The sequence below is a fragment of the Camelus ferus genome, chromosome X (assembly GCF_009834535.1).
Source record: "Camelus ferus isolate YT-003-E chromosome X, BCGSAC_Cfer_1.0, whole genome shotgun sequence".
In the NCBI taxonomy this organism is placed as follows: domain Eukaryota; kingdom Metazoa; phylum Chordata; class Mammalia; order Artiodactyla; family Camelidae; genus Camelus; species Camelus ferus.
The window spans coordinates 72,694,396-72,718,688 of record NC_045732.1 but is presented as its reverse complement, the minus strand read 5'-3'; the positions used below and the strand labels follow the sequence as shown (position 1 = coordinate 72,718,688).

The window sequence follows — 24,293 nt, the reverse complement described above, 5'->3', positions numbered from 1 at the left end:
GATGTTACAAGCATACCCCTAACTTCTAGAAGGATCTTAGTGCTCCCTCTTCTAACTCCACAAAGAGGAGCACTCCTGGGGGATCGGAGGAGACCAGGTAGTATGATTATGGAGCTTAAGGGCAAGTTTAGATTGACAGAACCTGAGTACGCCTTCTTATCTATGAAATCTTAGGCAAGGTTTTGACCCAGCCCATGCCTCAGTTTCCTCAGTTGTTGAATTGGGTATACAAATGTGTAAAATCCTCACTGGATTATTGTGTGGACCAAATGAGATAACCTATGCAAACATACCTAGCAAAACGCCTGGCACAGAGTAAGCACTGAATAAACCAGAGCTGTTAACGTTAGCCAAGGTGAGCCTTGAGCCACAGTTTCAGATAGTAGAGCTTTTGACGTCATGCAGTTGGAACCGTGAAACTTGCGTGTGCTTGGAACAAGCATGTTGTATCTTCTCTCTGTTGCTCCTTTGATGGGACTGAGGTCTCTGGAGTGTTTAGTGGGGGAGGAAGGAAGCTCCCACCCTGAACAGGAGGACTAGGGAGGGAAACTGGGCTCCCTCTGCTCTACATGCAGGGGTGAAGTATTCTCTTTCCCCAGGTTGTTAGCGGCTTCTCCGTTCTTTGACCTTAGAGGCCTTGGGCCTGGCACTAAGAGGCAAAGGAGTCTGCTTAGCATCGGTTTAGCGTTATAAGCATTACCTCTGCATGGAGCCTTAGGAGGATGGTATACTCAGGCAATTTCTATCTCTGTCCCTTCTACCACTTTCCCTCACGGTTTTCCTATGACATTAGCCTGCTTTTTGTGATTACAGCTTTATTGAGATATGTCACATACCATTTAATTCACCCATTTAAAATGGTTTTCAGTATAACCACAAAGTTGTGAAACCTTCACCGTTATCTAGTTTTGGAATATTTTAATCATTCCTAAAAGAAAAACTAACTTTTGAGCAATCACTCCTCCAACCCCTCTCCCCGAGCCCCTAGCAAACACTAGTCTTCCTTCTTTCTATATAAATTTGCCTATTCTGGACATTTCATACAAATGAAATCATATGATATCTGATCTTTTGTGTCTGGCTTATTTTATTTAGTATAATGTCTTCAAGGTTCATCCATGTGTCAGAATTTCATTCCTTTTATAGATGATTAAAATTCCATTGTATGTCTATACCACAATTTGTTTATCTGTTCAACAGTTGATGTATATTTGGGTTGTTTAAACATTTTGGCAATTATGAAAAGTGCTGCTGTGAATATTCATGCACAGTTTTTAAAAACAGCTGTTTTTAAGTGGTTTAATTTTTTTGGCATATAGGTAGGAGTAGAATTGTTGGATCGTATGGTAACTCTATGTTTAACTTTTTTTTGAGAAATTGCCAAGCTGTTTTCCACAGCAGCTGCATGATTTTACATTCACGTCAACTTATTGGTAATTTACACATCTTTAGAGAAATATCTACTCAAGTCTTTTGCCCATTTTAAAATTGAGTTGTTTGTCCTTTTTTGTTGAATTGTAAGTGTTCTTTATATATTCTGGTTACTAGGGCCTTATCAGATATATGATTTGCAAACATTTCCCTCCATTCTGTGGGTTGTCTTCTTACTATCTTGATGGTATCCTTTGATGCAAAAAAGTTTTTAATTTTGATGAAGTCTAGTTGATCTATTTTTTTTTTCTGCTGCTTGTGCTTTTGGTGTCATATCAAAAACACATTGCAAAATCCAAGGTCATGAAGATTTATGTTTAAGTATTCGCCTATAAATTTTATGGTTTTAGCTCTTATATTTAGATATTTGATCCATTTTAGGTTCATTTTTGTTTGTGGTGTGAAGTAGGGGTTTAGTTTCTCTCTTTTGCATGTGAGCATCCAGTTGTTCTTAACCTGCTTTTAGTTCCTTAAATACTTTGAGCATTTTTATGACTCCAGGCCTCTTAATTTTCTGTTGCCACTGCCTCTGCTTTTCCTCTGAGGAAGCTTCTTACCTTGGCTCCTTGCAAGCCTGGCTTCTGATCTTTTAAGCCTCATGTCAAATATCACCTCAGAGCCTCTCCCAACAACTTCAGCTAATCTGAAGTGGCCTTTATTCCCACTCTAACACCCTATCTTATGACAAAATTTTGTTTTTGTTTTAGACCCTAAACACTCTGTTTCATTCATTGTTTGTTTGGTTTTTTGCCTTTCTTCCTCACTAGAATGTGAGCGCAGTGAGAGCAAGGGCCTCTGTCTGATAGTTTATCACTGTATTGCCCGTGCCTGATACATAACAGGTGGGCAACAACTCATTGTAGAATGAACATAGTGGGCCCATCAGTCGTATAGCACCGACAACAATGTCCTCCAAATCATTTTGGAACTTAACAAGTGATCTATTCCCACTGTGTATGAGGATGATTTTTAGTTTTCTGAAATCTTTCCCTAGATAGGAAAAGTAAGTTCTAGGAAGAGTATAAGTGACTCCCCAAGGTCAAACAGAGAGTCTTTGATTTGTGGAGTGATTCCCACAGCATTAATTTAGTTTGTGGTATCCCACAAGAGTAAAGGAGAAAGCACAGGAGACTGTTCAAGGCCAAATCCAAGGTGCTCTAACCCGCTTTCAGCCTCTCTGCCTTTCCTCGAAATTTCTCTAAATTCAAGAAAGAAAACTAGGTGGTACCAGAGTTTATGGCTCTTTGCCAAGCACAGCCAGCATCAGCTACTGAGTGGCCTCTTAAAACTCTTTAAAAATGAATGAGACTTGTTAAATAAGCTGGAAATACTGATGCATTTCTGAGTGAGATTAGTTTCTCACAGCTCATCCTTGGTTACCTCCGGACAATGGTTGGTCGATAAAGCACTTAAACACTGAAGGATTTTTAACCACTCTGTTCACCTCAACCTGCACATCCCCACATCCTTCCTGAGCCAGCTCTTGTTCTTGAGAGGTCGTGGTGTGTGGGAGAGAGGATGGTAAGAGGAAGACAGAGCAATTTTTGTCTCCTTAACGGGTTCTTTTCTCTTACTCATCCTTTAAATGTGAATGTCTGTCAGGGTTATTCATATCCTTAGCACTTGTGTTTGACAAACACATTAGGTCTAGTAATCTACTCCTAGGGTTTGTGTCTTCCACAATTGAACCTTCAGCTCAGAACATTCCTCTGAGTTCCAGACCCATGTAACTATCTATTTACTAGATATAAGAATGTTCCAGAGATGCTTCTAACTTAATACCCAAGCCAAACACAATTATTTACTACCCTTCACTGTCCGTCACCAAAGAGAAGGGGTGTGGGGAGGTCACACTGCAATCTGTCTTTGTTCTTATCTAAATGAAGGATAGCTCCATGCACCCAGTGTCTCAAAGCAGAAATGTAGGGTTCATGCCATAGTTCTTTCTTTCCCTCATACTCCTTTTGGCCTCTGTTGCCATGCAACCTGTCTTCTGTCACCAAGTCTTTTTCTGAATCCATCACCTAAGAGTTCTGTGGCTTTAGGAAAATCATTTAACTTTTCTAAGCCTCAGTATTCTGCCCTGAAAATGGAGGTAATGTCTACTTCATAAGGCTGTTGTGAGGATCAGCTTTACTATTCAAATTTTAGGGTCAGTTACTAGGTTAAGAGGCAAGTACTGCTTGCAAAGATTAGGCAATGTTTGCCTCAAATTCCCAGCAAATATCCATGGTGACAGCCTCGTAGCCAGGTCTTCGAGATAGAAGTCATTTTAGAATCACAGATGAGCCTATGAGAGCCCCAGAAAACAGAATTACATCTCAGAAAGAGAATGAACAAAGTTTCTCTGGCTGCCAATTTTATTTTACCCACAGCTGCCAAGAAAACATGGTATGTACTGCAGATCATTAGGCAAATGGCCAAATATGTCCTGTGGTGGTCTTGCCCCAACACCCAAGTACTCACCTAGAGAACAAAGCTGAAGTTCAGAGAGCAGGGCCTTTCTTATTGTGTGGTCCTTGCTTCCTGCAGCTGTTGCTTCATGGGATTTTGTGGGCAAGTAGTCTGGCTCATAGCATTGTCTTCACTGGCCAACCACTAACCCTATCAGATTACCCTGTGGAAAGGGCTGCCGTATATTTCTTGAGCTCTCCATCTCATTTCCTGAGCATTTTTTGATTATCCTGTAACCCTCACGTTTCCTTCAGCCCCTAAGCCAGTACTGAAATGGCAGGTGGCACATCCATCCTTTCAGCTATTTTAATGTCCTCTGTAGTGTGGTTACCCATGTCTTTTGGAGCAGCATCGCTGGCTACACCATTCATCAAAGCCAGGAAAGTGTAGTAATGTTGTAATAATCAATCGGATGCCCAGAAACCAATCTTTGTGAGTCAGGTCCCCAAACTGACAAAGCTCCGTGACTTGCTTCAGGAATCAGAGGCAAGGATAATAAGGATTTCTTGATTCTGGAATGCTGCTTCTCTTGTTTCATTGAAACTCCTATAACCCGGTTCGATTATCCTCTAGGAAATGAATCAGAGTGGTTTAGAAAATCAGTTATGCTACCAGAGGCCACTCTCCCCCATGGTTTGGCTGACCGTGAAGACAGGAGTGTTAGTGCTAAAAAGGCTTCGAGAGAAATTGTTGGGTTTGTGGTGAGAGAGGCGAGATGGCGCAGAATGCCCGAGGAAGTACTGGGAGGAGACTACGTGCTCCCTCAGCTGTGTGAACCGCCGTTTAGGACACTGCCCTAGGAACGGAATTCCAGTCAAATTTTGATTAACTGGAGTATGAGAGAGTGGGTCTTCTGTTCCTAGGCAAATCTATCTCATAATGAGTCAGCATTGGGTTACCTCGTATGCAGGTGCCAAAAGAGAAATGAAAAATGAAGTTTGGTGATTGTAAATGCAAGATGATCAGTGAGAGAAGAAGAAAGTTTTGAGGAAGACCGGGGGCCTGGAAATGCTAATATTACAAATTTTTATGTTTTACAAGAAGATAGCTTTCAAATATGAATCAGTTAATCCTTTAAACCAGGCAGTGTCTTCCCAGTGCTCTAAGCTGACCAGACCACAAAACCTGGTCAAAGGTCAAAGACTGGTGAGGTTAATGACTCAGACTAGGTCAAGGGATCCTAAGTGATAAAGTAGTAAACCTCAGGCCTAAATAGTAAACCTCAGTTTACCACTAACAAATCTGTGAATGATAGTAACTTGGAAACCCTGAGATAAAAATAGGAATTGATGGCCACTGTTTCCTCATAGCTGCTCCTGTTTTCATAGAGGATGAAGTTGTGCAGTCTTAGGAGCCTAGAGACTGGAGACCAGCCACAGCAGCAGACTAAGGTTTATTACCCCATTTTGCCACAGTGACCTATGTTTGCAGTCTATTTTTTCTTTTTGGTGCTACACTGAGCTCATGGAAGGCCTGCCCATAGCTGGCCACAGTACTTAAAAGGAAATCCTGTGAATCCCTGCATGATCTGCCTTCCGCTTCCCTCTCCAGCCTTACCTGGTACCTCTCCTGATTGGTTCACCATGCTCCAACTCCATTGGCCTTTCTTTTCCTTAACAGGCTAAGATCCTCCCCTCCTCAGAACCTTTGAATTTATAATCTTCACCCAACTTCGTCCAGCTCTTCCCTTGCTTCTCATCCTTCAGCTTTTTAGCTCCAAGCCACATCAGGGAAGCCTTCCCTGATTCCTCTAATGTAGGTCTCCCTCACCCTTATTATTCTATTAATATCACCATTTTAAAAATTATTCAGTATTCATTACTGTCCATTATTATCCTGTTTGTTTGCTTATGTAATATTCTGCATCACTTTGAGTGAAAGCATCATGAGGGCAGGGATCCTGTCTATCTTCTTAACTCTTGTGTTTCCAGCACCTAACACAGAGCCTGGTGCATGTTGGCAATTAGTAAGGAATTGTTAGTGAGTTGCCTTTCTCCAAGAGGGCAATGTTCAGCATGGGTGATGGATCCTCCCCACCTAGTATATAGGACTTTTTAAGAGGTTCATTTAACATCTTGACAGAAATTTTCTCCATAATTTTCCCTTTTAAAAGTATATTTCAATATAAATATGCCTTCAGAAAGATACCTATAGTTGTTAATATAAAGCAATTTAGTTTAATTTACACTATACAATTTAGACTGAAAATATGGTACATTATTTAAGTTTTTTTTAAAGGGGACTGCAATCTGTTTTTTTTTTAATCTATTATAAATATAATAAAGATCCTCTTTCAAAAGCTGTTAAAACAGGCAGCAAGATCCAGGAACAATTTATGTTTGGTTTACTTATGAATAATACATACATTGCACTCTAAAGGCTTTAAGTTGGTACAGCAAAATATTTTTGAAATGTTTCAATGTCAGCTGACATAGTGTATAGTGGGGAGAAGTCTGTGTGCAACATGTAAACAACTTTGATATCTATTGGATTTTGGTTAATACTGTATATAGCTTAGAAACCTACACAAACCAAGATTGAGGTAATTCTTTGAATCTGAGTTCCAGTGATGTGGTGGACCTGGCTTGTACCAGCCCATGAGAGTAGTTTGCATATATATCTTTCCAACTCCACTTTCATTGACTTCATGTTGGTAGCTTGAAATTGGCCATCATGGGAGTATATACACCATGGGAATCAGCAGATGCTACAAATGAAGGCTCTCCTGCTCCTCTGTCATCCGAAGCCAGTTATTGAATGTTTACCTTCACACCACATCACTGGTTAGCACTATAAGGTCATCCTCTATGGTTAATAAGGAAAGTCAACAAAAGAGTTGTCAGTTCTAGTTTTTATATAAAAGAAAGAAATATAAATTTCATCTCTACGTTTTCAGTCTAGAACTAGAACTGTAGGATAAACAAAGTGTACCTTCCATATTCAACCTGCAGGGGTGACAGGTCATGGAGTCTATATGGTTTTAAATCTGTAAGTATATGCGCACAAATTCTCCATAGTCAAGGGCAATGGGACTCTAGAAATGACTCCAGAAATAAACGGCCTCTTCCTGTAAGACTAGAACAGAACATAGAGCCATAGTAATAAGAAAGTTTATTTTTTAAAAAAGTAGCCCCCAAAGAAGAAGCCACTCCGACAAAACAGGGAAAAATAACCTAAGTTTTATGGTAATGAATATGGGTTTTGTTTTGGGGGTGATGAAAATGTTCTGGAATTAGTGGTGATGGGTTGCACAGCTCTGCGAATATACTAAAAAGAAGTATGTATTCTATACTTTAAAACAATGAATCTCATGGTATGTGACTTATATCTCAATAAAATTGTCAGTAGAAAAAAAACCTTAAGGCATATTGGAGAACCACATAAACACAGGTTCAAAGGACAGTCAGTTAACAGAGAAATAAGCTTTTCACAAGCTTACTGAATATTTGGCTTATACTGATCTCTAGTGCGTTGCTAGCTTCACAGATTCTAAAGAACTGGCAAGGGTTGACTGGCACCTTAACAAAGCTGAAAACAAACAGCACTTCTCTTTATTTTCCTTTCCTTCCCTCCCTTTTCAACCCCCTTTCTCATAACAATTAACATAATGTGTCTACTGTAATCTATTGGTGTGGGTCTAAACCAGGGGTCAGCATTTTTTTTTTTTTGTAAATAGCCAGATAGTAAATATTTTAGGCTTTGTGGACCGTAAGATCTTTGTCACAACTACTCGACTCTGCAGCTGTAGCATGAAAACAGCCATAGATGATACATAACTGAATAGGTTGTGGCTGTGTGCCAATAAAACTACAAAAACAGGCAGCCTACTGGATTTGGTGCAGAGCACAGGCTCTGGCTTGCTGACCCTTGTCTAGACTGCAGAATGTTGTGGGAGTGTTGATTTTGCTTGGGAAACTCTATTGTATAGGGCAGTGTTTTACAAACTAGGAATGGGGGGAGGGGGAGGATATATATCAGAATCACCTGTCACCATATCTTGTTTTTACAGGATCTCTTATTCCTGGGTCCCTAACCAATACCTATTTTAGCATTATTAAAAATATTACATATCATCCTATCCTCTGAATAAATAACAAGAAGTGTTCCTTTCTCCTTCCTTCCCATGTGACCTTATGGAAGAAGGGCTGAAGAGCATTTTTAAATGAAAATGTATCAAGAGCCATAAGATGCAAGCAATTTTCTTCTGAGATAACTATCAACTGTTAAATTAAGAACACGAAACAAAACTTTCCCCAATCAATTTGATCAATATTTAGCATACATTTAAGTTTCCATACTATTCCACTTAAGGTAACTGGAGGCACAAGGAAAAGAGGATAAAAAGGAGTGAGTAACAATGAGGTCTTCTTAGAGTTGCAAATAGTGATCAGTTACCCAAATGTCAGATGTAGCCACTAAGCAAAAAGCAACATTTATCAGTGCATAGAGTGGAATCACTATTTTTCTTTTTTCTTTTTTAAAATCTTTTTTAAATTGAAGTGTAGTTGATTTACAATGTTGTGTTAGTTGCAGGTGTACAGCAAAGTGCTTCAGTTATACACATACATATATATTCTTTTTTAGATTCTTTTCCATTATAGGTTATTACCAGATATTAGAGTTCCCTGTGCTGTATAGTAGGTGCTTGTTGTTTATCTATTTTATGTATAGTAGTAGTGTATGTGCAAATCCAAAATTCCTAATTTATCCCTCCCCGCCTCAACCCTTTCCCCTTTGGTAACCATAGTTTGTTTTCTATGTTTGTGAGTCTATTTCTGGTTTGTAAATAAGTTCATTTGTATCTTTTTATTTTTGGTGGAATCACTATTTTTCTTATCTCAAAAATTCCAGCATATCTCACACACAGTAGTTATGTGTCTGTTATTCTTGACATTTTTCATGAGAGAGTGTCTGGAGTTTATCTTTATCTAGCCCTATAGCTGAAGCAGTAGTTCTTAAGGGGACACCAACTGGGAGATTATAAAACTTATCCTAGGAGCTTACACTGCTAAAAGTCTAACATTGCACCTAAGGAGTCTTCTCTTTCCCCCAGAAACTGCCTTAGTAAGCCACTATTACAGATGGGAACATGGTTTATCAGTGTGTTGGGGCAGAAAGAGATGGGTAGAAACTGCTGATGGATGGTAGCAAGATAGACAACTGCATGCACGCATGAATATAAGGCTATGTGACTGAGAAAAGACAGGGTGCCCGCTGGTATGCACAGCAGGCAGGAAAAACCTTAGCAACTTCATTAAATACTCAGAGTACAATGAATGCCCTAAACTGCTCATTTACTTACTCTCATATTGTGAATTATTGCCACAAAATACTAGATGACAAGCCTGATAACCTTCATAGCATTCTGAGAAGGCAAGTGGGTAGCATAGGAGCGAAGATGTTTTGGATCAGTCTAGTATGCTGTATTAAGTTAAGCTGGTTACTATTCTTCTAACTCGTTTTTCTCAGCAAAGTTCCCTGTTCACAAGGCATCTTGGAGGTGGAATGAGACACAGATGCAAAAGACTAATACAAAGTAGAAGGTAATAAGTTTCCCCAAACAAATGTGGAGTGCCAGGCACATTAAAGGCAGGAGAAATGACATCAGGTTGGAGCAGAGCATCAGCCAAAGCTTCATTAATCTCCAGACCTCTCAGCTCTATTCTCAAACACAAAAGCAGTTATTGGTGCTTTGGGATAAGTTAGACACTGACTTGTGGTAGTACTGTTATTTTTAAAGGCATTATTTAGCCTTTTCAATATGTGATTTTAAGTTTCTTGAATGCAAACTTGTCACATCTTGGAGCTGTAGATGGCTCTGTTGGAGCACCTTCCCCATCATGAAGTGGAAATCAGTTTGGGGAGAAGAGGTTATTCTGTCTTACTCCCTTCAGGCTTGTGTTTTCTGAGTCCTTTCCAGCCACACAGATCTGCTACCTAATATACATGGTGAGATTATTCAGGGCTTTGCAAGTTAGGGAGGACCTCTATTCCTCGGCAGGCATTTGGGCAGCAGGTGAGGAAGTGAGCAAGATATGCAAGTGTGGGGACGCGCGCGCGCGTGCGCGCACACACACACACACACACACACACACACAGAGCTGACTTGGCAGCTGTGAGGATGGAGGTGGGGGACTCAGTGCCCGCTAAGCTATTTCAAGTGCCTGCGGGTCTGAGGCTGGGTTCGATGCCTCCAGCATGTTTGGAGTTAATTCCCATTAGGTTGGACTCCGCCCCTCTCTCCCAAAGGTAAAGCAAGATTTTCAGGCATCACTGCAAAGAGCAGCTGGGATTCCCATCCCCTTCTGACAAGCTGTGAGGAGAAGTTGTTTCTCAGATCTGAGTCCGAAGAGAGGGAACAAGTCAATCAGCCTTCGTGGTCAGAAGGTAAATTTGCAACTTGGGCCAAATGCAGTTGAAACAGCTGGATAAGAAACTGTTTGCTCTCCCCTTGCTCAGCCCCCCTTCTCCCCTTCCTTTCTCAGGCTTCCTGTCCTTTCATCTCACAGCTCAGAGAAGCTGTTTTCTTCCCAAAGGCAGCCTGGTACATTTTTACTTCCTCAAGTCTGTTTGCACAGAGACTAGGAGGAATCAGGGCTGGATTCTTATTTCATAGTGACGTGGTATAAAGACCTAGGGGTTAAATACTAGTTGGTTCCCCCAGGAGACCTGGTAATTTGAGGAGAGGAAGTCCATGTCTCTGGGAGTGGAGGGAGGGATTTTGTTCTGAACTGTCTGTAGAAATAAAAGTGGATCAGGTTTGCTGATATGCCAGGTTGATCTCTTAGACTTGCCTAAATTGGGGTTATGCTACTGAAATGGGGTGTTGGGGTCAAACTGAAATGCAAATATTGAAGTCAGTCGGGCTGGAAATAAAAGAATGCATTTGCTCAGGAAATATTTGAGTTCCTACTGTGTGCCAAACATGATGATTTCCAGAAAAACCTGAAATAGTTTAACTATAAATCTATTCTTGAAAGGAACACTGGGCCAAATGATTCTGTTTTGTGGTGGAGAAGTGAAGGCAGAAAAGAAGTCTAGGGGTGAGGAGAAATCACCAAGAGACCGGTTAGGGGAGGAGGAAGGGAGAGGAATGATTTTCTGCTTGTTGAGTGACTCTGAGTCTCCTCTCTTACTTGTGGGAGAATGGAGTCTTCTCTAGTAGATGGGAGAATTAACACCTATCCTCTGTTAGGTGTACCGCAGATGTTACTTCACTTGAGTTTATGTTCCATCTTCATTTTATAGATGAAACTAAAACTCAGAGGTTTTATGTGATCCTCTCAAGTTCATATACCCTGTACTGGGCAGACCTCAGGACTCTACCCTGGATCTAAATTCCAAAATCTGGACTCTTGTCCATTAAAACAGTATTTCTCAACCATTAGTTTCCATCAGAATCCATTGGGGATTTTTTAAAAATGCAAATCCCAGAAATTTGAATTCTGTTAATCCTAAAATGATGTCATAGTCTGTGTTTTGAATAAGCATTGAAGGTGATGCTGATGCAGAGGGGTTAGCGACCCCATTTGGAGAAACACTCTTAATATGCCAGGTTGCCTCTCATGTCTGATGAGGTGGTTGGAGAAGCATTCAGTCCACTCTTCTCCTACACTGGCCAGATCACTAAATGGAGGAGGTCGGCTGTGGACCTGGCATTTTGTTCACTATTGAGGCCATGGCTAGAAGGACTACTGGGCTATGAACCTAAAGATGTGAGGAAATGCTTTACCAGTTAGTTCATTGTTTTTTTTTTTTGTTGTTGTTGTTGTTAATTTATTTTTATTTTGGGGGGGGAAGGCAATTATTTATTTTTTTTAACGGACGTACAGGGGACTGAACCCAGGACACTTTACCACTGAGCTATACGCTCCCCTACAAGTTAGTCCATTGTTGTTAGGACTTAACAGTGTCTTGCCAGAGCAGGCTGGTAAGAGTAGTTCCTAACTGGTGGAGGGTGTGAGATAGGATTCCTAGCCAATCAATTGATCACTGAAGGTAGTGGCACCTGTCCAGCCGGAATAAGAACTGAGATGAAGATCTCTAATTGACACCTCAGTTTCCAAAGCAGAAGACAGATGGGGAGCTCAGTGAGCAGCATTTTTGTTTTAAACAAAGAAGGGAGAAGCTCATATGAAATTTAGAGAAGTCATTGCAATTCCCAACTTTCTAACCTCAAACTCTGGAGAAAGGGAATAGCCCAGGACTTGACCTGGAGGTTCTTTTTCTGGACTCTCTCTGTCTCTGCATGGCCAGCTTCATTATTTAGAATTGACCTTCTAGGTTGTTGATGATTTGGTGGATCCTCTCCCTCCACTTACTCTCTGGCTTCCTGCCTCCTAGAGCCTTATCTGCTTGTGAGCATTTCCACCTCAGGATGGAGAGATGCAAATAAAGAAATAAACAAACCCAACACAGCTGGTTTTGCTAGTCTTTCTACTCCAGACTAAAAGAGGATGGAAGGAGGGAGAAGGCTTAGAAAGATGATCAGCAAGCAAGAAAGCTGAGGAATTGAAAGACAAGACTGAGTCCAAACGTGACGTCTTCTTAAACATAGAGTAGAATGGTGTTTGCTAGAGGCTGGAGGGAGGGGGAACGAGGAGTTGTTGCTCAAGAGGTATGAAGTTTCAGTTATGTTAGATGAATAACTTCTAAAGATCTTCTGTACAACTCGGTGCCTACAGTTAACAAATGGTGTTGTGCACTGTAAGATACATTACGAGGCTAGATCTCATGTTAAGTGTTCTTAATATGCACACAAACCCACAAAACAATACAAGGAACTTTTTGAAGGTTATGAATATGTTTAGTATCTTGGCTGTGGTGATGGTATTACAGATGTGGGCATACGCCCAGACTCATTGAGATATATGCATTAAATGTATGCAAGTTTTCATATATCAATTATAGCTCAGTAAGCTTACAAAAAGTGAGGTCTTCTTCAAGTCACCAAGATACAAATGGAAGACAAAGCCTTGGGAGTAGCTAAATCACGAGATGACTTCAGGCACAGAAGAACCTGGAGCAACTCCAGTTGTGGAGATATACAGAGGAGGAGAAACTTCTGGGGGATGCAGGTGGCAGAAAATAAGGAGAGAAACATTTGGGAAGTGGTAGTAGGTTCTTTTTGTGGCTGGGTCTGAAGCAGAAAGATCTAGAACAGTCAGGCTGCTTATATACCCAGCTTGATACAAGGAGTCCCATTGGGCAAAGGCATTTCTCTGGAGTAGGAATCTATTTACCCACTGGAACCATATGCTTGTTTCCTAAAGGAGTCTCAGCACTGAGTGTGATGTACACACAAGGTTGGCAGGTAGGCTGTGCACACTGTCTGAGGGCCCATTCATATTCCTTTGCCAACACCCGTCCCAACAAAGCTGCTCTTCGCAAACCAGTCCAAAGCCAGGAATGTTGCAGCCACATTTTCCTCAGCAGCTGCAAGTCAGAGACTTCCTTTCAGACCACTTCGTTTTCTGGTCATTAACTCGCTGGCTTCTTTGCCTGGACCCTGTTAGCCTCGGTAAGGTAATGCTGGCCTTGACTCAGAAGTTGTATGAAAAGCTCAAGTGGGAACAAAAAGATTTGAGGTTTTTTTCTGTGGGGACTGGGGAGGATGTAAGGTATTGGAAGAATTTTGGTGTGTTTTTCTCCACCAAGAAAAATATAAGAGAAATGTTTTCAGTTTCATTGATACTAAGTAAGTGCCCACATATGAGTAGGTGCACATGGGAGTGAAAATGTGAGAAGAAATGATTACAAGCTTGGCAGTGAGACACCACAGGGAGAGGTCAAGTGCTCATTTGGGGAGAAAAAGTCTAAAGGGAAGCTACCAGCAATCTGAGTTAATGTGAGTTGGTGAAGGGCTCTCATCTGGAGGACCGTGGCCAAGAGGACCCAACCAAAAGAAATGGCCTTAAGTTGCAGCAGAAAAAGGTTGAAAATGAGACATAAGTGATTTCTTGACAGTGAGGGTTGTCAAGCTACTGAGAAAAACTGTAGAGTCCTCTAAAGTTCTTTAAAAGCAATGTAGGTAACCGTTTGTCATGTACAGCTTAGGTGGGTTTCCTGCATCTCGTAGGATGAAGTGGGCTCTATCCATGAGTCTGTGTTAGAATGACTACCATATCTTCACCACTAGCCTTTAATAAGAATAGCAAATTTAGGACAGACCTCATGTCTCTACCCTGCTTGTTACAACTTTCTATCCACACTCACTGCCTCTCATACAGCCACCCTCAGGAAGAAGCATGTAACCCATTTAGGAGATGAAACAACTAAGGGATGAGGGACCATGTGACCACTAAAAAGAGAGAGTCAATAGCAATCTTATCAATACCTGGTTACCGGATCACTTTGCAGGAGCACCAGGGTGAGTTCTTGGTTTCTTAAATCCAGTGTGGGCTGTGTGGCTGGATGTTCCAGGACAGGGAAACAAAGCTCTTGTTACATGAACTACTCAAGCAGATTAAAGTTGGATGAAGTGTACAACCGTGTGCGACTTTTGTTTATGTGAATATAAAGAGATTTGGCTAGCTCCTGGGAATGAACCCGGATTGCTTCGGAGGGCTATCAGGTGATGCAGTAACTAAGAGCGCTTGCTTAAATGCACTCCCTTGTCCAACTCAGGCGGACGTGTAGCAACGTGCATGCAGACTCCACGTGGCCCAGTGCCTCCCTGTCCAGCTCCGGGAAAAGCTAGGCTGGGGCTTATTTTGTGCTCAGAAAATATTTGGATCTCTGCAATCTCTTTCTTGATTGTATGAGGTCAAGCCTATGATTCAGAATGGTTTACATTCAAAATATAAAGATCTCATCTCTCCATTGTTTTCAATTCCATGGCCACTTTTAGCTTCATATTGTTTGAGTCCTGGAGAGAGACCATTAGAAAATTATCTGTGGCAGTGATTCTCAACCTGCTATTTGTGGGTGGTGCTGACTCAGCACACCTCTAGTCCTAAATAGGGTGACTAACTTGTCCAAGTTTGGGACTTTCCTAGTTTTAGCCCTGATAGTCCCACAGCCCAGGAAACCCCTCAGTCCCAAGTGAACTAGCACGGCTGGACATCCTAGTCGTAAGTGAAATAAGGACAATGAGTTTTTTCCTGACTTTGAAAATATTTAATTTAAATTCTGAGAGTCAATGAGCTTTTTGAAAGCACAACATATTTAATTTAAACTGAATTTTGTGATTCTGCCTTCCTACAGCTTGGCTTCAAAATGCCGTTTTTTAGAATCAAATTACGGTAATAGTGGTTGGTAGTCTTGTAATTTTTCAAACAGCCTGATTTGTCACAGATGATGCTAACTTGATGTCAGAAGTCCTCCTCTTATTTTAGTATAGTCTAGGCACCACTCACTGACGCAGTCCCTTCCTCTGCCTTAAGTTCTCTGCCCTTCTGGCTGTCATCCTGGGACTTTTGATCTCAAGGTGATGATGTTCATAGGGGATACATGGGGTTTGTTCCGACTACAAACTTGAAACAGCCCACGCCCTTGTCCTGCTGGTTACAGGCTGCTTAGACAAAGTGGCCTTCCTCCTGCCTTCCCAGTCCTTCCCCTGTAATTCTTTTGCCACCCATAAACAGTTTTTGAAATCCTGGCTGGGAAACCATGGAGGCTTTTCATGGGAATACTGTTGGGGTGGTGAAGAATATGGGGGAAGATTGCAGGTGGAGGAGAAGTGGGAAATAATGGCCCTGCCATTGAATCACAAGGTCCTGGGCAAGTCGCTTAGCTTTCTCACCCTCAATTTGTGCACTTTTAAACTGGGGGTACTACCTTTCTTACCAACCCCAGAAGATTGTTGGGCAGAGTACATGAAATAATGGACTTGGAAGGGAAGATGATGGTGCAGCCAATAGCTGTTTATCAGCTTGTTTCCTCCGACCCTGACCTGGGCTTCTTCACCAGGAAGTGAATTCACAAAAGAGGGCTGCTTGCACTTTTCATAATCTTACACGCTCTAATATAGCAAGCAGAGGCATTACCTCATTGTGGCCCAGCGTACCTGCTTTCTAGCAGCAATTACTCAAAACTAGTTCCACTTCTCCTCCTGTTGGCTTTCAATCCCTCATCACATCTTTCTCTCATTCCCCCCACTCTCATGCACAAAGCCTCATTCCCTGGGGCCCAGCTCAGGGCACTTGCTTCCCAAGCCCTAACATTCCAAAGTAAGCACCTGCAATTTATGATCTCTGCTCCCTTCCGGCACAAAACACAGAGCACACAATACATGTGTATCAGGAGGGGAATTGTGGTGGAGCGAGAAAAGAGCATTATACTAAGAATCAATTAACTGGGCTCTTGGCCGGCCATTGTGCTTCACTAGTTCTTTACCCCTTGGGTAAATCATTTCCTCTCTGGATTCCCATCTGTAAAGTGATGGGGCGGGGGTGGTTAGCACGGTGTGGTGGAAAAGTACTGGCCTAGGAATCTGCAGACTGGGTTTCTTATTCCAGTGTGGCTGCTTGCTAACTTACTCTGTGACTTGGGGGAAATCTTTTTCCCCTTTACTGTGCGGTACTCCACCATATGTAAAACAAGAAGGTGGATTTAGGTGATTCATTAAGGTCCCTGCCAGCCGGGAAATTGGATGCTTCTATAAAATGGGGTTCACTAAACAAACATGAATTGCAGTGCCTACTCTGTGCCAGGCACTGTTTGATGATGGTTGTGACAGAGCTCATGACCGGGCAAGGTCCCTGAGACCCTGAGTACCACCAACCGCTGCTTGCTCCTGACAATGTCCTAACCTGGCTATGTGGTGACCCCAGGCAGCCAGCTCCTGCACTTCCCTTGTCTTGGGTCCCCCACTGCTGAACCCCCATCCCAGCACCTGTAGCTTTAAATAATGGTGATGAATCATGGAGAAGTTTCTGAAACATACCCCACCATCTGCTTGCTGGAGCTGTTCATAGTGCTGTCATCGAACTGCAGTGTGGTCTCTGGCTGCCCTAATTGAGAAACAGGCCAGAAAGCAATGGCAGATTAATGGAGTTGGGAGGGAAGTGGTTGCTTTTTGACAGAGGGGTCTGTGAAAACCATTTGTGAGCTGGGCTGAGATTAGAACTGGAAAGACTCTCAGGGTCTTGAATCTGAGATTTGTTCCAAAAGGCACCTTGAAAGGCCCTTAGGGCTATAGATATATGTTCCTGCTGCCAGGCAGGGGTACCTGATCCATTTCAGAAAAGATGAGAAGCTTTCTTGACTATATTCAGCAAAGGATCAGGTTTTTTCAGTAGACAGCCTAGCATTAGACAATCCTCACTGGTTGGAAAGCTGCCTCCCATTTTGATTTGGGGAAAAAGTGGCTGAACAGTGCTGTCTCCATGATAAACAAAGGGTGTGAGACTAGGCACTCCTTATTTTATTTACCTACTTCAACCTAGCTGATGCATTCCTGTAGCAGGGGCAGACCCTCTCAGGTGATTTCTTCCTTCCTTCACTTTTTGCAAACCACGTGGTTCTTGACCCTCTTGAGATATTGCCTCTTTCCAGGCCTCCAGGTCAGCAAGGCCATTCCACCAGAAGCAGCGGGCTCTCTGGGCAGGCTTGGTTTCATTTAGGCTCCCCTCCTGCCACTTATTGCATGAGCTAAAAGCTGCCTGATCAGGCTGCATTTGAGTGGGAAGAATAGTCCCTAATTCAGCTCTCTGTTTTTTCCACTGCAGCCTAGAAACCATAGAACTCTGAATCAGGTGGAAGGAAGGGAAGATGGGAAAAGTGCTGGAAAGCAGAATCCCATAGGGGCCCAAATGGTCCCTGAGAGAATAATCTTATCCCGAAGCAAGGGCCAAGTAGCACATAACTGAGCCCCAGGACTGGCCAGCCCAGATGAAAAATAGGCTGATGAAACCTACATGATAACTTTCTACATTTGGTGCTGTGACCCAACTCATCTCCCCATCCCTGCAGAGAAACCTGGGACCATGAGGAGCAGCCTGACCCTGGTGGGGACCCTCTGGGCCTTCCTGTCCCTTGTTACTGCTGTGGCCAGTTCTACCAGTTACTTCCTGCCTTACTGGCTCTTTGGATCCCAGCTGGGAAAGCCAGTGTCATTCAGCACATTCCGGAGGTGCAACTACCCTGTGAGGGGAGAGGGGCAGAGTCTGATCATGGTGGAAGAGTGTGGGCGCTATGCCAGCTTCAGTGCCATCCCAAGCCTGGCCTGGCAGATGTGCACGGTGGTGACGGGTGCCGGCTGTGCTCTGCTGCTCCTGGTGGCACTGGCTGCTGTCCTGGGCTGCTGCATGGAGGAGCTCATCTCCAGAATGATGGGACGTTGCATGGGAGCCGCACAGTTCGTGGGAGGTAAGACTGTGTTGCTGGGATTGGGTAGGTTGGGGAGCCTTGCAGGGGTGGGGGGAGTGGGAGTGTTGCCTTATGGGGAAATCCACTGTCGGCTTCTCCTCTTTGTCCAGCTCTATGGCTGTGAATGGGGGCTCCTTTGAAACATCTAGTCTAGGACTCCCCAAAGTACATTCCACATGGTTTCAGTCACAGCAAGATTGGCTAGTCGGCAGACTTGATATCTGTTCTTTAGCCTCCATGTTCATCACCTTCTTTTGCCTGCAGGGTGCCCATTTATTATTCAGGTCTGCTTTCCAGGGACAGCAACTTATACTCTAGTATTATTGCTCCAAAATCATCTTGATCTCTAAGAACCCTGATCTCTGGTAGTTATCTCAGAGGATAGTGAGCTGATAAACACAAATACACAGGTGCTAATTACTAACAAGAGTTTAATGTACAATCTTCACCAAAGAAATAGATCTCTAATGGTGAAATCCTGGGTACCAAACAGACTGTAGATAATGATTATTTGGCCTACATCTAAGGCTAACCCTGTCTGGTAGCCATTAATAGTCTATCCAGATTTCTTATAGCGCTGACTTACCGATTTATCTTTTCCCTCATTAAGGCTCCCTCTAAATTTAGTGCAGGAGATCTGGGGTGCTGGCAGTGTGTGGATTGGCTAGGAAAGAGCAAAATGCAAAAATGGCAGACTGTAGGAAGGCAATGGGAAAGTTTAATTTGAACTGTATGAGAAGAACAAGCAAATATGTTAGCAATTTTTTACACCTGGATGAGGCACTGGGAAAAAGTGCCAGTAGAACCTATTGCTGAAGTTTGTTGTTGCTCATGAAGTTTTAGGATCATTATTCACTGTCACTGTCATCTCCATTAGCAGCACAGTGTGGGCGACTGGAGCCAGGAAACTTAGATCCCACTCTGGCTCTTTCACTAAATTGCCCCATCGCTGTAAGCAAATGACAGTGACCTCCCTCGTGTTCCCTTTCCTTCTTTTCTTGAATTTATTCATTGGCAAGATAACCCAGATTCTAATTTTCTTTCTTCTCTCCAATGACTGCATTCAGGTGGCCTGAGGTGAGATGGTAGTGATGAGCTAAAACAGTGCTGCTCAACAGGGGCTGATTTTTCATGTATACCCCCTGCCCCCGCTGGGGAACATTTGGTAATGTCTTTGAGACATTTTTGGTTATCACAAGTTGGGGAAGGTGCTACTGACATCCAGTGGGTAAAGGTGAGGGATGCTGTTTACTATTCCACAGTGCCTAAGAACAAGACAGCTGCCCACTCCCCAAAATGAAGAAGTATCTGGCCCCAAATGTCAATAGTGCCAAGGTTGAGAAACCCTGAGCTAAGGTATCATAGTTTCCTGGCCTTCTTATGAAAAGCACCAGATTCTCTTTGTTGTATCAGTTAAGGTGATGTTTTCTGTTTTCCTCTTTCCTCAGGCTCATTGTAAACATTTTAAATTTGAATAAACTTTCTAGCCTCCTTTATCTCTGAATTTTTCTACTCTTTAGCTGTTAATGATTGTTGGACCACACTGGAAAGTCGTTGGATTAATTTCTTTCTTCCCCTTGAAAACTGTAGTACAGAACCAGTTACTAAGATTGGTCTAAGCCAATAACTCTGTCCCCCTTTGGGGACTCCACAGATATCAGAAATGAACCCTAAGTGGGCTCATCTTTCATCTGTATTCTTGGGCATCCTATAGCTACCTCAGCACTTCTTTGGGCATCTTATTTCAGGAAGTGACACTTGCCTGGCAAGAGAAAGGGTGCTCCTTGCAATTCATATTTATCGCCCCAGAGCCCAGCTCAGTGCCTGGCACAGAGCAGATAGAAACTGTAACTGTAGAAAGAATGAATGTATGGCTAAAGCAATGTGTAGTGTATTTTGGGATAAGTTGATCATGTGAGAGCTGGGTTAATTCACATCTTTTCCTTTTTTTTTTTTTTGCCCAGGTTTCCATTCAAGGGTTATTAGCACCCTGAGTTCTGACCTGAGTGACAACTTAGCCTCACTTGCTTTTCTAAGAGTTTCCAACAGAGAGTGAGGAAGGGCTAACTGGTAGGAATCAGAAGGCCACTAGCAACAGCCTCCATCAGACTCCAGGCATTAACAGTGGCTCCTCCTCCCACCTTGCTTCCTATCTTCGGTTTGACTGAGACTTTCACAAAACCTTTGTGGTTCTCCATATAATATGTTTTGGTTGATCTTGCCTGCTTGGTCCAGAAACTCAGAGGAAATTGTTGCAGGGAGATGTGGATAGGTAATGGAGATGTAGACACTCGTGAACTGAGTGGGGAAGAACTTTGGCTGAGTGGCAGGTGTCATACAGAGGCGGTGGAAACATCAGTATCATTTCCATCTCATATGATTCTGCCCTTCTATGTTTCCCATTGACCCCTGCTTCTAGGAACATGGTCACAGTGTTTACACTTGATCTTTCAAGTTCAAGAATAAAATGCCATTTGACAGTTGCCATGGAAAGAGTCAAGATCCAAGGTGTGCTCCAAGGTTTATCCCTGGGCAAGGGAATGATATTGAACAGATTGCTAAATTTACACCGTTTCCCCATCTGTAACACGAGCCAACTAAGAATCATTCCCACATCCTTTTTAGAAACTGGGGCCTGTCAAGGTTATATCAGATGTTAAGGAATGGCGAAGGCTGCTTAAATGTATCATATTTTCTAGGAGCCCCTTGGCACACGACCATTATCCAAGGCTCTTCTAAGATCTGTGGGTCTGACCCCTTAGGGATGGTCTCTGCTAGCAGCAGGAAGCCAAGCCTGAACAGCGTTTTGAGCCCCATGAATAAAAGACATAAGAGAAAGAGCTGTGGGGGTTAAGTTTAAGCTTGTTCAGCTGAAGGAAATTGATTTTGTTGCTCCAGGCCTGGCTGCTTCTCGGCAGCTAGTGCATTAACCAAAATACATCAGGGGGAGGAGCCAATTTGTTTCAGGTCCGGTTTATCTCTGCCAGACCCCAAACCGCTGAAGAGATGGAGTATCCATTAAGAACTACTCCCTCCCCCTGCCTGACTTTTGTTCCCCAGTTTGGCAGCTGCCCACAGAGATGAGCGGTGGGAAGTGGGAGAGACAGGAAGAAATAAAGAGCTGCTGGCCTGAGTCATACTCAGCAAGGTGACCTGATGGGGCCCTTGGGTCCCATTTGCTCCACCTGCAGCTGATCCAGCTGGACAAATGTAGGGTCCAGAGAGCCTTCCACTGGGACCTTCGTGCCCTGCTCCAACCAGTGAAGGAAACATCTGGCCAGGAGATTATTCCAACCCTGGGGATGTTGAGGTTTCCAACCAGCCGGCCCCCAGTCCCTGAGAACAAGGTCATTGTTTACAGCCCCCTGTGTACACATATGTAAGATGCTTGTGACTTACCCTCTACCTTCAGGGAGAGCTCACCAAAGAAGAAATAGGTGACAAGTAAATATAAGGGACTCTTGGCAGGAAAATGTGTAAGATCTTGGATCGGGTTACTTGAGGGAAGCCAAGAATCTTTCCAGAGCAGGGATTGTATCAGAATCACCTGGAGTGCTTAAAAAAAATGTGGACTCCCCGCCTCTTCAGTCCTCTTTCCCACACTGATATACACAGCAACAGGTGGGAGTCTGCGTGGTTTGAAAAATCTCCCCCAGTGACTGATGTGTATGCTGTGTTCCCTTCCCCCAGCCCAAGCGAGAATCACCACCCTGGGCTTTTTTGGAGGGGCTGGGGGCGGGTTAAAAAGATAGAATTCCACATACCCAGACAGGCACAAATGTTTTTCTCCATGGACTGTCCTAATGCTGTGTGCTTCAAGCTGAAGGAAAATTGCCATCGGAGACAGATTGCTGAGAACCTGATTCAAGGAAAGGGTGCTGTTTTCCAAAAACCATTATCTTCCCTGGAAACCATGCGTTTCCTAGAAAGTCTTCCAAAGTTTCGCCAGGCATCATTTAATTATGCTTACCATGCATAACAAGGATAATAAAAGTGGCTTTCTGTTTGGGAAGTGGTATTTTAAAAAGTTAACCTACTAGCAAAGACTCCTGTAGCAAATTTGGTGCAGAGCAGAGAATATGGTCCAGGGCTTCTGACTCTCAGCCCTGGGTTGTGCGCACTGGTGTACCAATTTTTTTTTCTCCCTTGGGAGAAGAAATGCTGCCATGGTGTTTTTCGGAGTGGCCCATGAAGCACTGGTATAAGAATGTCCTGAGGTGCTTGTTAATGCAGATTCCTTAGTGCCTTTCTAAATCTGCTCAATCAGAATGGACGCCTGGCACTCTGCATTTTACACAGCCTCTAAGGCTGATTTAGTTTTGAAAGGATAGTGTGACATATTTCAGATATATGCACCACGTGGCTTAAGAAATAGAATATCACCAATGTAATTGAGGTCTCCTTCATACCCTACTCATATTTCCTGGTCCCCACAGCAAAAGTAACAACTGTCTTGAATTTGTTAATTCTCTTTCCCCAGCGTGGTTCCAGTACATATTAACGTTTAAGAACTTCTGCTCAGTTTTGTTCAGACTGTTTCTTTTTTTCCTGGAGCTCCCTTTTCTTCCATCTCTGCCTGTAAATGTCTGTCTTTCTCTCAAAGGCCAGGTCAAATGCAGCCTCTCTGGGAAGCCTCCTCTGATCTACTTTAGAAATCTCTAGCAGGAGTGAAGTGCCTCATAACTCTGAGAGAGAATATTCATCAAATGAATGAGAGAGGGGTGTGGGGGAGTTCCCTGGGAAGGCAAAGCTGAGATACAGCTGGAGGGCAGACATACATTTTCCACTATGATTGTGTTAGAGTTGTTGCAAGAGCAATACATTGAGCCAATTAATAACAAATTAACCCACACTAGGCTTCTGCTCAGGGCAGTGAATTGGAACTACCGAATGACCGTATTTGGACAGACATTTGGGAATGGGGCACGAAGTGTAACACAATGTCTGCCCACTCAACAGTTGTACTGAGGGGGTGGGCACAGGGGGTTGATAACACCCAGTTGAGGAGGCTTTCTTTACCCCAAGACAAAGATCAGGCATCTACTTATTTGAGAATGCACAGCTGGGAGGGGGTCACACAGCTGTTGAGGTATGGGGAAGTAGTAATGCTGGCAGCAGCGGGACGACTGAGGGCAGCTAGGATCTGGTTGCAGGGAGGGTTCTGAGGTCCGTCCAAGAGTGTGTGCCCAAGGCTTGTATTGGTGTTGAGGTTGCCGCAAGGGCTGAAGCCAAGTGAAATGTCCGCCTCCAGGCCTCTGCTTGGGCAGAGCAATGAATCAAATCTATAGCAACCATGTTTGGGGAGGACACTTGGTACACTCTGCGACAGGGGCTTCTTGTGGAAGGAGCAGCTGAGGAAGGGAAACAAGACGGCAGCCCAGCGGTCACCTGCACATGTGCAATGAGAGGTAAGGATGGTAACGCAATCTGAAGGGCTTTCCCTTTCTAGAGGCAGGTGAGAATAGGAAAGTACCCAGCTGAGCAGATGCAGTTGCGACAGCCTTTTCCAAGGGGGGTTGTGGTTGGAGGGGCAGTTAAGCTCGGAGTTAGCAATGGCATGTAGAGGTATGGGAGCCAGGGCTACAGCTCATACCTGGCAGGGCTGGGATTTAACTAGTTTTCTCTGCCATCAGAACTCCTGCTTTTACTATTTTTAGTGGTGTTTTTAAGTGTTGGTGCCAGGACCAGATGCATTAGCATCACTAGGGTGCTTTTGAAATGCATATTGCTGGGCCAGAGTTACTGAACCAAACACCTGTGTGCGAGGCTCAGGAACCTACATTTTAAATAAATCCCCAGTCTTCCAGTAGGTGGCAGGGCCTGGCACTGGAAAATGACTTCTGTGTTACTATTTGAAGTACATCTTCACAATCTGAAATTGATGAGAACTGTTGGGAAAAATATAATTAAGGCTAAATTATCCCATGACTTCATTAAAAAAATATGTCTCCCAGGACATCTTTATCCATCTGTGATCAAATATAATAGAATCCTCTGTCAGTTACAAGTTCAATGTCTCCATGAAGCATATTTACAACCTTCTGTGTGCGCCAGTCTAAAAGGCAAGAGGGAGGATGGGGGATAGGAGGGGTGGTAGG

General features: G+C 43.3%; 1 protein-coding gene across 5 annotated transcripts in view; it reads left to right on the top strand.

The window, feature by feature from the left end:
• The first annotated feature begins 10,104 nt into the window (after positions 1-10,104).
• Positions 10,105-24,293, top strand: part of LHFPL1 (LHFPL tetraspan subfamily member 1) — a 161,504-nt gene continuing 147,315 nt past the window's right edge. For 3 of the 5 annotated variants that reach the window (XR_004317806.1, XM_032474473.1, XM_006193307.3), the window contains exon 1: positions 17,496-18,195. Coding sequence is in view for 4 of the 5 variants with exons in the window: in XM_032474473.1 (XP_032330364.1) it covers positions 17,745-18,195 (451 nt within the window). In the remaining variant the exon portion in view is untranslated. Of the gene's footprint in view, positions 10,273-17,495; positions 18,196-20,159; positions 20,788-24,293 lie in introns of those variants that run through there. The other 2 variants (XM_006193308.3, XM_032474475.1) reach the window with 2 other exon arrangements.